The sequence below is a fragment of the Eublepharis macularius genome, chromosome 6 (genome assembly GCF_028583425.1).
Source record: "Eublepharis macularius isolate TG4126 chromosome 6, MPM_Emac_v1.0, whole genome shotgun sequence".
Classification (NCBI taxonomy): Eukaryota; Metazoa; Chordata; class Lepidosauria; order Squamata; family Eublepharidae; genus Eublepharis; species Eublepharis macularius.
Genome location: NC_072795.1, coordinates 14,319,850 through 14,332,605, shown reverse-complemented (window position 1 = coordinate 14,332,605; position 12,756 = coordinate 14,319,850). Strand labels below are relative to the sequence as shown.

The following is a 12,756-nucleotide window of genomic DNA, read 5'->3' as shown; positions in this document are numbered from 1 at the left end:
TTCCCCCCACCACACCCCCAAAACAAACCTAAGTGCAGCCTTTAAACTATTCTTGCATGAAATCGCAAAAACCACCAAGCAAAGTTTAAAGAGCTGTTCTATTTGGGGCCACACCAGGTGTCAACAAAACAAAACAAAACAAAACAAAAAACCCTCCAAAGTGTGCAGGAAACATGCCCATGTCCCTACGGATCATGACATGTACTTTAACTGAAATCTTATTTATTGTAGATAAAGCATGCTTTCCAGTGTTGCGTACTCTGGGGTATGGGGAGTACACTAACAATGTATTCTGCATTCTAGTTAATGGGTATTTTCACAGTTACTAGGAAAAAATAAATCAGAAAACAATCCTAAGAAGAGTTACTCCAGTCTAGGTCCACTGAAATCAATGGGCTTACATTGGAGTAACTCTGCTTAAGACTACACTGCAAGTCTTCACATGATAAAATGTGGTGTCATACATTATAAAAGTGGGAAATCACTTAACTCTTCCTCTATATGGTTACTGTTTTTTCCTACTTTAAGCAAGGAAGTGTAGACCCACACATGAGATAAACAAACCCACACATGAGATAAACAGAACCTTGGTTGAATGTGTTCCTCTTCGTGTCCTTTAACTTATAATGGCAAAAAAATGTATTACAAGGCAAAGTTTAGTTAAGGGTGCTCATTTTTAACTGATCCTGGTATTAATATCAATGGATGTGCTTCTATCTCTTTTTTTTAAAGAATAGATTGCTTTGTGTATTTTAAGAGAAAACAGTTTACAAATAAAGCACAAAAACACAAAATATCACCAAAATGATATAAACACAACAATGACCATCTTAAAACACCATAGAGAATCCAAAATGTGGAAGGCTACAGAGGTTTTTTTTAAAGCACACATTACTAAACCAACTCACACATGGAAAGGAGTGATAACATGCTTATCGTAAGATACAGGTCTATCATCTGGAATCCAAAGAGCCACTTTAGGCGTACCCAGGGGCCAAGGAGCGCTCAAAGCAATTTATTTGTTGCCATCTCCTGCCAGCGGGTGAAGACTTTTTTGTTTCATCTGGCATTCACGCAGCGATCCCTCCTCTCTGCCTAACATTTTAATTGTTTCAAACATTTCAGGTTTTTCAAAAAATGTCTTTGTATGCTTTTTAACTTTGGTTTTAATTGCTTTTGCAATGTGTTGGTTTTGGTTGGTTTTAATGGTTTTAAAATGTGATTTTATGATGCATGTTTTAATCTGTTAGCCCCCTTGGCAGTCCTTTTGAGGGAAGAAAGGCGGGATATAATTTTCATAAAATAAATATATTAAAAATAAATAATTATCTTTGAAAAGCAGATTCTCCCCGCCACATCATACTACAAATTAATAGTCAACCTTCTTCCATAAGGCCAAATCCATCTGAATGCACAGAACTACTCAAGTTATTCCTGGGATCGCACTTGCAATAAATTAGAAACAAAATCATACAAAGTTACAATACTTTAACCTGATAAATACAAATTTAAAATTTCCAACAGTTTGAGGAAAAAAACGAGCATTACTATATTATTCTGTATGAAGAACATATTTTAAGATGAATGAGCATTAACTATTTGTTTGCTGTGGGGTAAAGGCCTAAACATCTGACAACCGAAGCCTCCAATTTCAACTGAGCTTCCAACTACATCCAAAGCTTTCAAGGTGGGGATCCTAAGACAATCAAAAAACCAACAAGAGGGGAATAGTCTCCAATATACAACAGTACAGAGGGGGAAATAAGTCCAAGGAAACTATATAGACCAATCTTTCATCACCAATAATAACATTTATCAATTCCCAAAATGGTTAGTGCAATTATACATACAAATTAATGCTTTTATCACAGAAGTGATCAATTGCAAACCACCAATCTACAATATCTTAAATATAACCAAAGCTTCACACAACAAACTACATTTTATACAGAGTAGTCCATAGTAATCCACCAATCATCTTTTTTGTTCTTTACAGGCACCGAGCCGTCGTGGATGAGGAGGTCCCAACCGACGAGCAGTAGTGCTCCTGGACAGCTGGCAACGGGTGCGCCAGCATTTAAAACATCCCATTTCGCATTGCTTCTTCACCAGCCTCTTTCAAGTGCAAAGCAATAAATATCAGTCAATTCACAATAAACATCAATCAGTGTCAAAGCACTGGGGTCAATTTCACACAGTTCCTGATCCTAAGACTGCAGAGACAACTCAAATTCTCAGGAAGCAATGCGCAAACCTCTTAGGGTGAAGCTACGTATTAGAGACTCAGGGATGCTACTAAAAACGGCAGCCCCGTGTCAAGCTCTCCCCTCCTGCTCGTAACTTAGATGTGACATCATCATGTTGTACATTTCTCTTCCCCGACTCCACGCCACTGGCTGGCAGAGGAACGCACAATGTGATGCTCTCACAACATGGATGTTTTGGACAGCAACCCCATGTCACTAGTTCCGCCCTTAAGTGCACGCAAACTGATTTCACTGGGACCACATCACTGTAAGTACCGGTGAATCACCTCCCAAGTATAACACAATGAGGGAGTGGCGGGTGAAGCTGAGGACCACACTACATGATTTTACAAATCATAGCCCCGATACAATCACAACAGTTTCTGCACCGATGTGCTGGAGGCAGGCTGCAGAACACAGAGAAGTTTGTATCCAGTGATGGATTAATGCACTGGGAACCATTTTGCAATTCCCTCTCCAGGAGACTAGTTGTGATGGAGCAGGAAGCGCACTAGCCTTAGTTGGGTCAGAGGTGAGATCTGCATAGTTCTAAGATGCAACCTACAAAATACACGAGCCAAAAATTGCACTATATTACACTAAATGGCTGTAAACCAAAGGAAATGGAGAAAGATGCATATAGCTGAAACAGATTTTCAACACTCATTGCAAAACAGCCAAAAGGTCACAGTTTCTGAAGGGGCCATAGGCACTGGTTCTCAGACGTTAGCAACCTGAGGATCTCTATTTTGATTTAATTTTTTTTCAGAGCCCTCCTCACCGTGCTCCTCCTTTAAAGCACATAGCAAGGCATGCATACACACAGAGGCCTCCATCTTCTGATATCCTCAAAACAACACACTGAGATGCATAGCAGCTATACTTTTAAAAAGGTTTCTGAAAAATGTTTCTATTGTCTTTAGATGGGCCTATCAAGTCAGGTCTCAGAGGGTAGCTGAGCCTATAGAACCCGAACACAAAAGGCCCTGTCCAAAGTTCTACTCAACCCCTTTCCTGGAAGAGGTTTTATGCAGGAGGCAGCAAGAAATGTTGTCATGGGTTAATAACTTTTAGCCAGAGGGTGAACCGGGGTAGAAAGGAGCCTGGAAAAAACCTGAAAGCAGCCCATAGAAACAGAGAAAATGAACATCACACAAAACCTGAAAGGTCCAGCATTTAGTTGAAAACAGCCATTGGCTATTATTGTCTATGAACATAGAACAGCAGTTCTCTCTATGGGGAAATCCTTGCCACTGGAAGACAGTATGAAAACAAATTCAACTTTCTATCTGAAGTGACTATGACGACTTTACGAAGACTGGCGTTCCTTGATGTCACTTGGACAATTCAATTTCTTATGAAGGAGCCGTTGTTATCTAGTAACTAATCAGCACGGTTAGTGCTCTGAGGTGATCTGGAAGTTAAGTAAGAATGCTCCTATGAGCACCCACCCACCCACCCTTCAAAAGAAGGGAGGCCAATTCCATCCCTTTCCCCATTCCTAGAAAACTGAGTGGCCTCCATTTTTGTATTAGCCAGATGCGTGTGAGAGGGACTCGCCCTCTCTCCTTATATTTATTGTATCTATTCTGCATTTATAATCCACCTTTCTCACAAGGACTCTAAGCAGATTACAAGTATGATTGAACAGTTCAATCAGTAAACAGATTACAAAATATAACATTTGAGTGATAACGCTGGAATCAAACAGCGAAGATTCTTACTGAAACAAAGCTACTCAGTGAATCAGCAAGTGGATTACAAATACAACAACATTTGAGTCTAACAGCAGAGATTCCTAGTAAAACAACATAAAGCTGTGGGGCCTGGATTGAAAAACTGGAAGAAACCCCCCCCCACACACACACATTATCTCTAATAGAGCTCACCTCTTGAGCTGACCCAGCTCTATACATGGTACAAGAATGCCTTCCTGAATAATTCTGCTTTACACATTTTGTGAACCGACAGAAATATGGGGGACTTCCTAACATACAACAACTGTTCCATAATGTGAGAGTTCATAGAACCAATGGAGCTTTCACACAGAACGCCCCCCCCCCCGCCCCCAAATCTCTGAGCTGCAGTTTGAGAAACACTGATTTAAAGAAATTCTACAAAAGGAAAAAAAGAGCACAGGATGTCCACCTAGAAAAGTATCCAGTGTGCTGGGTTATCCAGCCTCCTTTTGGCTCTGCAGAGGGCTTATGATACATATGCAGAAAAGGAAACACAAGGAAATCAAGAGCTACACCACAACTAGGAGTTAGTGACAGTCCTGTTCTTGAACAACATGTCCTCACCTCTGGGTCCTGAGAGTTTACAAATTGTAAAGTCCAGAGAAACACATTATGTCAAGAACAGTCCTCCTCTTTTTATTGATAAGGTGTCCCAGATGTTTCGCTAATGAGTTAGGAACCATAGACTTCACCACTACGTTGCCTTACATATTATCTGTTGCTTTAAATATGTACTCCTATATACTACCTGTGCTTCAAGTTGTTTAATGTAAGTCCCAGAATTGATTATGTTCTGTTCCAGCAATTCTTCAACCCCATATTGGATCCTTGCTAATATTGTCTTTGTAAACTTGTATTCATTTACCCTGTTGTTGTACCCAAAATGTGTGTGTTAGGTTATCTTAGCCAATTAAAAGAAATGAATACACACACAGAGAATGAAGTCTAATAAAGGAGATAGTATATTGTTCGTACAAGCAACAGAAGAAGAATTCAGGCAAGGGGGAAAAGGTACCCAGAGACCCATTCGTCTTGCCTTCTGAAGCAAATGCATGAAATTTTATACCTTTGGGTTCACTGGCAATTTTCTTAATGAAAGATACATAATTGGTTGAAAAGTTTAAATGTATCGATAAGCTAGCAGAATTCCATTGGTCAATTAACCCTTTGGGTTGTTCCTTCACACCGTAGTAATTATTTACAGTTTCAAAGAACGTTCCCCTCATTACGGGCACCTCTGATATCTGTTCTCTGGGAGACTGTCAGTTTCTCAAGGGCAGAGGATCTGCTTCTCAAAACAATTAAACTTGCTTACCCATCATAAACCTGTTTGCGTGAAAAGGGAGTCTTCTTCCATGGCCATAAATTGATTTTGAATTACTGAGGATGTTTTGGTTTAACAAGCGTTTTCCTAATCTATTGCTGGCTTTGCTAATATGAAGTTGCCACCGAAACCTGTATAACAATACCAGGAAGTTTACTTTGTAAAAATTTGTGTTAAAATAAAAGGAACAGGTATTAAAAAAAAAATGAAGTTGCAACTCTCTCCTTCTAGCTCCCCTTTATCAGTTAACTATAGCTATAATCCAAACTGCAAAAGCCCTTTGACTTTCTAATGTCAGATCAACAGTTCTAAAGCAATGTTGGAAAGGGTCTCTGACAGCAACCCCTTTGTATGAGTGAGGGGTAGAGAGACTGATCCATACGAATGTGCATGCTTAAAACTAGAATCAGATGCTTATACACTTTGGCTCTACTTGATATAGGTGCATATATGCTTATTGTAAAAGTCAGCACACATATGATTAATATGCAATAGACATGGGCACGGAATGGGGGGGGAATGAACCACGTGGTTCGTTCATTTTCATGGAACATGAACCACGAATTAGCCAAACTTAAGCCAGTTCTGAACCAGTTCGAGGGAGCCCAGAATAGGCACCTTCACGCTCACAGCCAAACAAAACAAGACTTTCCCAATGTCCAATACTCACCAAATTTGCAGGTAACCTAGTCCTCACTGTCCTCTAAAGACCCAAGTTTCAGAGAAATTGAACCCCGGGAAAGGCATGATCCATGGGTCCCCCCCTTTGCTGTCATTTTCTCTTCACAGTGGCAAAAACTGGAGTGTCTGCTTGCAGCTACTTTGAGGGGCTGGCCCTTTTCCTGGCTCGATGGGCCACAGTGGGAGCTCTCTAGTTCGTAGGGACAGCTGCCAATCAAGTGTGGAGGCCTCAGATTGGAGGTAACCAAAAGACTGCCACCGTTGCCTGGGTGATGGATTGAATGGCGCAAAGTGTCTGGCTTCCCGAACCAGAAATGGAATGGAACGGTAGGGAAAGTCGTTTGTTCTGTAAAAACGCAGACCCACGGAACACATTTCTTTGAAAACGAACCAGCCGTTCCATTCGGAGTTTTGTTCCATAGTTCGTTTCATGCCCATCTCTAATATGCAAGCATGAATAATATGCCAGTATGCTAAGTGAAGTTAGCTAAGGTTATTGAAATGCTTATTGGAACATTCTACGTCAGCAATGTATCCCATAAGTCCCCACTATCATTAGGTGGCCATAATGGAGACAGATATATGTAAGAAAATACTCATTCCACACTATGACATTGTTTATGGAAATGTTCTTGACACTGTATGGAAATGCCTGCCCTTGTCCTTGCTGCTGATTGTACTAATCTCACACTATGTAATCCGCCTTGAGTCTCAGTGAGAAAGGCAGAATATAAATGGCATAAATAAATAAATAAACAAACAAACAAACCTAAAGTGCCCCGTTATTGCTAATGAAGTTTACACATTTGCCTTTTGAAAGCTAACACTTTTTAAATTTCTGAAGTACAAACGGCAACCTCCAAACTGGTGTTATTAAAAGTATAAATATGTACCTCTATCAAAACACAGCAACTCTGTAAGCAGTTGGGCATTCATATTAGATCTTACGAAGTGATGTCATAAATCTCAAGTATCTGACACTATGATATAAAAACATTGGTTTGGAATGGATTCAACAAACTTTATATGGAGCTCCACTGGTGACATTTCCACCTAGCCTTTCCTACTGAAGACCCCCATGCTTTCTGTAAAAAGTCCTGAGGAATAAGGGACCCTTGGGAACACTGTGGCATGAGGGGAGCTACTAAAGGAAGCGGTAATTGAAAGGTCACCCTCCTCCCTTTTGGAGCACAGAAATGCCTTTCCACTGGTGCAAGCATAGGTTGGACCCAAGCCGCGGAGCATTTCAAACACATGCAGACCCCCGCTGCTGAAAGCCTGCCTTTCCAACTGCTAGCTGTCCAGCCACAAGAACCATTTCAGAGAACTTGTTACTGACAATTCAGGTAGTTCCTTTTGTCTCAGACAGATTAACACCCGCAGCAGTTTGAGGAGAACACGCTGACCTTCCCTCATTATTTTTTTTAATAAAGTGCTACTGGACCTGAATCTTACTTTTCAACACAGCTACCCACCTGAAACTATTTTTTAAGAGACTCTTTATTTGACTCATGGTAAAAATAAAGAAGATAGCCTATGAGTGATAGAGAACTCTTTCAAAGCCTCGGGAAGACATCTGAACAACTCTTAAGTATATAACCCTGCCCTACCGGGGACGCCAGACTGCAGCCCGAAAGCATACAAATATATTTGAATTCCCAAAGTCAGTGGCAGACACGGCGGCTGTGGCTCTCCCGCCCACTTCCTCATCACTTACCACCAGGTCTAACCTAAGAAGGTGGGGGGAGGAGAGGCAGCACACAAAGCCAGGAAAATAATGATCAGGAGAAGCCAGGACCACTGCTCACACTGGGAAATTTAAAGCCGCACACATACTACCTGGAGATACAATCTGGCAACCTGTTATTGGGCCAACAGTTGTTCCCATAAAATGTACCATACGATTTTACATCCTGAGAGAATATCCAGAAAATTTATTATTCATACAGCACCATCAACTCACACAGATTCTGCATAGCAGAGGCTGACAGCCCCTGACCCTGCTCTGAGGAGCTCACTGTCTAAAACAACGGTCTAAAACAGCAAGAAAGCAGAAGGAAGTGGAGGTGGGGATGAACCAGGGGAGAACACACATTCATTTTACAACAGTGGACTTATGCGGCATATGATTCCAAGACAATCTGTTTGTAAGGGAAGACCACATCAAATTGACTTTCATTTACTGTAACTTCAAGCAGTAAAAAAGAGAAAGAGTCCAGTAGCACCTAGAAGACTAACAAAATTTGTGGCAGGGTACGAGCTTTCGTGAGCCACAGCTCACTTCTGCAGCTGGTATCTGAAGAAGTGAACTGTGGCTCACAAAAGCTCATACCCTACCAGGTACCATTGATTAGTCTTAAAGATGCTACTGGACTCTACTATTTTGCAACTACAGACTAACACTAAAGGGTGCTACTGGACTAACACTTAACAGTACTACTGGACTCTTAAAGGTGCTACTTAAAGGTGCTCTTAAAGGGTGCTACTAAAGGTGCTCTTAAAGGGTGCTACTGGACTAACACTTAAAAGGTGCTACTGGACTCTTGCTCTTTTCTACTGCTACAGACAGACAGACAAACACGGCCAACCATCTTGTAACTTCCAAGTTCTGTCAGCAGGAACAAAACCATTACAATCTTACTGTATAACCAGAGTTGAGCCTAGGGAAAAAAGACCCATCCAATTGTTCCCTAGTTATTTTTCTAGACTGCCTTTAGATGATGGAAGGAAGATGCCCCGCTCTACTTGAGACACCTACTATGGTAGAAACATACCTTCTCAGCAATTACATGCACCCTGGATAAATGCTCCACTGTGTTAGCCTCTGCCCAGGAAGCTGGATGTTAATATGTATGTTGACAACAAATTAGGATAAAACTTCCAGGGTGTGTTCTCCAAGTCCAAAGTTAAGTGCACCTTAAGTAGAACGGGAACCTTGTTACACTCTCTGTACTTCCTGAAAAATCATATATGATGTCTTAAAGCCTGTTCTATGCAGCTGAGACAACAAGTAACAAGATCACGTAAGCAGAAGGAACCTGAAGAAATCTCAGAAGTCCATTAATACAATAAATGCAGTTGAGAATAAATTACTGGGATTGCAATTTTCGAGCTCCTTGGTACAGCACTGTCCCATTAATTTGAAAGAGGTTACACAAAAATAGTACAGGGATGCCAACCTATAAAATAACTTGTAGGAATTTATTCCTTTTTCGCTCTCTTTTTTTTAAGGATTTCTAAAAGCAAAAAAATAAATGGGAATTAAAAGTGCTTTTCAGCTTCACTTTCGTTCACTAACGTCAAACAAACAGACAAAACAAAGTGTGAGGAATCTTGTGGCATTTGAAGAGTAGTGAACATACTGTGGCATAAAACTTGTGTGGCAGAAGGATTATCTTCAGTTGCCAGAATTTAACTCCCATTCACCCATACTATGTCTTCCTTACACAGAAACATGTGCATCTGAGTTTAGAGAAAAAACTGTAAACAACAGAGCCAAAAGGCCATCAACTACAAGGGAATTGTTGTGGGCGTGTAACACACACACACACATATAGTATAGCAAAAGAACAAAGAGACCAATTCATAACAGTCGTCGTTGGTGACAATACTTCTTATGCCAAGCTAATGTAATGCACATATAGGGAAAGAAACCCACCTCCAGATTAAATCCAGATTGACAGAATCAAATTTACTGATAAATTATAAAGCAGTAATATCATGCTTCCCTGAAATCTTTCTGATGCTAGCGACTTGGAGGCACACAACAAACTATCCTAGGAGACTCAAATGGTCTCCCACTCATTTCGGCATATTTTCATTTTTATGTCAGATTTTGTGTCCACTTATTCACCCGCATGTAGACCAACTTTTTTCACCCTAAGGAAGGGCACCAATGGGTAATGTTAATTAATACCAGGGCTTTTTTTCTGGGGAAAGAGGTGGTGGAACTCAGTGGGTTGCCCTCGGAGAAAATGGTCACATGGCTGGTGGCCCCGCCCCCTGATCTCCAGACAGAGGGGAGTTTAGATTGCCCTCAGATTGCCGCTCAGATTGCTGAGCGGCGCGGAGGGCAATCTAAACTCCACTCTGTCTGGAGATCAGGGGGCGGGGCCACCAGCCATGTGACCATTTTCAAGAGGTTCCGGAACTCCGTTTCCCCACGTTGCCCCTGAAAAAAAGCCCTGATTAAGACACTGGAGGATGAACATGTGATTGAGCCTACCTTGACGCTGATTATGACAGAAGTTGTTAATCTGCAATAGTTTTGCCTGAGAAGCTGGTTACTGGGTTTGTCACATAATTTAGTCCTTATCCTGGTGGTCTGTTGTTGCTAATGAACAGCCATTCTGGATTAAAGGGCTGGGATCCAGCAGAATATTTCTGCTAATATCAGATGATGAGTTCTGCCAATTCTCTCGTTCCACTGCAGACCTGTAGCTCACTGCATGTGCTGTTCCTGGAAGTCCCCTATATTCCCCGGAGCTCAGTTTTGGGGGGACATTTTGGGCTGCAGCAGGTGGAAAGATGTAAGGAAGTGTTGCTCCACTGGCAAAAATCCCTGCCATCAGTGGCAATGGGCCACCAGATCCAACCCAAAGGTTATCTGCAAGCACGGAAGGCCTACCATCTAGATGCACCTGACAAGGAGAGCTGTGGTTCTCGAAAGCTTATGCTACAATACTGTTGATTAGTCTTAAAGATGCTACTGGACTCTTTACTATTTTGCAACTACAGACTAACACTAAAGGGCAATGCCAACAAGTGGTGCTCTTTGACTTTATCTTCTTGGTCTGCCCTATCATAGGCACCTCCAGGGTACCAGTCTGTTTTTTCACTGCACAGCACAAGCGTCGCAGCTTTTAGGATGCCAACTATGGGTCAGGTTCAGAAAAAGAACAGGACAATAACACTACTTCTTTCTGCCAACCGAAGGTTCATGCCTCCATCAAAAACAGCCCTGGGCCACAAAAGCTTCTGACACCAATGATACCACCACTGGTCTTTTAAAGAAAACTCCATAGGTGTGTGTTATTTTGGCTGCAACGGAGCAACTCAGCCACCTATCTGGAATAAAGACACAAAGACAAAGCAGGATTTGAGTCCGGTGGCACCTTAGAGACCACTAGATTTCTAGGGTATGACTTTTCAATAATCAAAGCTCCCTTCCTCAGGTATCTGAATAAGGGAGCTTTGACTCTCAAAAGCTTATACCCTGAAAATCTGGTTGGTCTCTAAAGTGCCACTGGACTCAAATCCTGCTGTTTTACTGCAGACCAACACAGCTTCTTCCTACCTGAAACACGTTATACATTTACACCCACAGATAGATCTACAGGATGGACACACAGGTTCATAAAAAAGCTTCTACCAGAACAAAATAAAAGCCCCAACAAGTGCCCCTAAGCAAAGGACGGATTCCCCCCATTCCAAAAAGCTTAGTATTTTTTTAAAAAACCTCCTCTAATATGGCTGCCAACTCCAGGCTGCAAAATTCCTGGAGGAGCCTAAAGAGGGCCGGATTTGGTGGGGAAGAATGTCTCTGCAACTGAGCCATTTTCTCCAGGGGAACTGATCTCTATAGGCTGGAGATCAGTTGTCCTTCTGGGGGATCTCCAGGCCCCCTCTGGAGGTTGGCAACCCTATTTTTGGAGCGCAACTCCCTGCCACTGCACACAACCCAAAGAAGAGGCCGTATTAACTCCCCTCGGCTCCCCACCACACACACTGCAGCTACGAGGGCCGCGGATTTCCACACTCACCCCCCGGCCCCCTTCCCCCTCCACGGGTCCCGGCTTCCTCCCCCTGGGGGCCCAGGCCTGTCCCCCACCCCGGCTAGGCCCGCGTTGCCAGGCGATGGCGGCGCTTCCCTCCCTCCCTCGCCCGCCGAGGCCTCCCCGCCGGCCGGGCGCTCACCATGGTGGGGGCTGCGCGGGCCTCTCTCCCTCCCGGGCCGGCTCGGGCGGACGCTGAGGAGGGAGGGAAGGCGGGAGGGAGAGAGGGAGGGAGGCAGGCGCTGGTGGCGGCGGCGGCGGCTCCCGGGGCTCCTCCTCGCGGCCCTGCCTTCCGCCGCCGACCCGCTCATGCGCACTGCGGCCGGGCCGCCCCGGGCTGAGGAGAAGGGCCCGGCCGAGCGCGCCCGGCGAGGCGGCCGTTGCCTCGCGCCCTGAGGGAGCCTGAGGGGAAAGACGAGCGGCCGCGCCTCCAGCCTGCAGAGCGGGGGTGTCTTCGGGGTGGGGGCCTCTCTGCCCCCTGAGGGAGCGCGAAATGGAGCGGGGTGGGAGGGTCGCCAACCTCCCGGTGGGGGCTGGCGTTCTCCCGGGAGATCCCGGCTACGGGGGACAGTTCCCCTTCAAAAATTGGCAGCTTCAAAGGGTGGGGGCGGTGGCAGGCTAGAGACTGTGGGTGCTATCGCTCCTCAAGCTCCCCACTTCTATTGGCAGCCAAGCTAGGGTTGCCAGCTCCAGGTTGGGAAATTCCTGGAGATTTGGGGGGTGGATCCTGAAGAGGGTAGAGTTGGAGAAGAGGGGGGATCTGAGCAGAGTATAATGCCACAGAGTCCACCCTTCAAGGCAGCCATTTTCTCCAGGGGAGCTGATCTCTGGCCTGGAGATAAGTAATTCCAGGATATCTCCAGCCACCACCTGGAAGCTGGCAACCCTAAGATAACGCCCCCCATCTCCAGGAATTTCTCAGGGCGGAGTTGGCAAAGCCTAGGGGAGTAGGAAGGGGGGGGAGTCTTTGCACCCCTGCTGCTGGGGAGGAA

General features: G+C 44.0%; 2 protein-coding genes across 4 annotated transcripts in view; one reads left to right on the top strand and one right to left on the bottom strand.

Moving 5' to 3' along the window:
* ATP11B (ATPase phospholipid transporting 11B (putative)) overlaps positions 1 to 4,086 on the top strand; it is a 120,309-nt gene extending 116,223 nt beyond the window's left edge. Inside the window, exon 30 of the mRNA XM_054982564.1 lies at positions 1,997 to 4,086. Coding sequence (XP_054838539.1) covers positions 1,997 to 2,042 — 46 coding nt within the window. The 3' untranslated portion in view covers positions 2,043 to 4,086. The remainder of the gene's footprint in view (positions 1 to 1,996) is intronic.
* The window catches only part of DCUN1D1 (defective in cullin neddylation 1 domain containing 1), a 51,435-nt gene extending 39,395 nt beyond the window's left edge, over positions 1 to 12,040 (bottom strand). For all 3 annotated transcript variants that reach the window (XR_008597299.1, XR_008597298.1, XM_054982565.1), the window contains exon 1: positions 11,907 to 12,040. Coding sequence is in view for 1 of the 3 variants with exons in the window: in XM_054982565.1 (XP_054838540.1) it covers positions 11,907 to 11,909 (3 nt within the window). In the remaining 2 variants the exon portion in view is untranslated. The remainder of the gene's footprint in view (positions 1 to 11,906) is intronic.
* Positions 12,041 to 12,756: the final 716 nt, after the last annotated feature.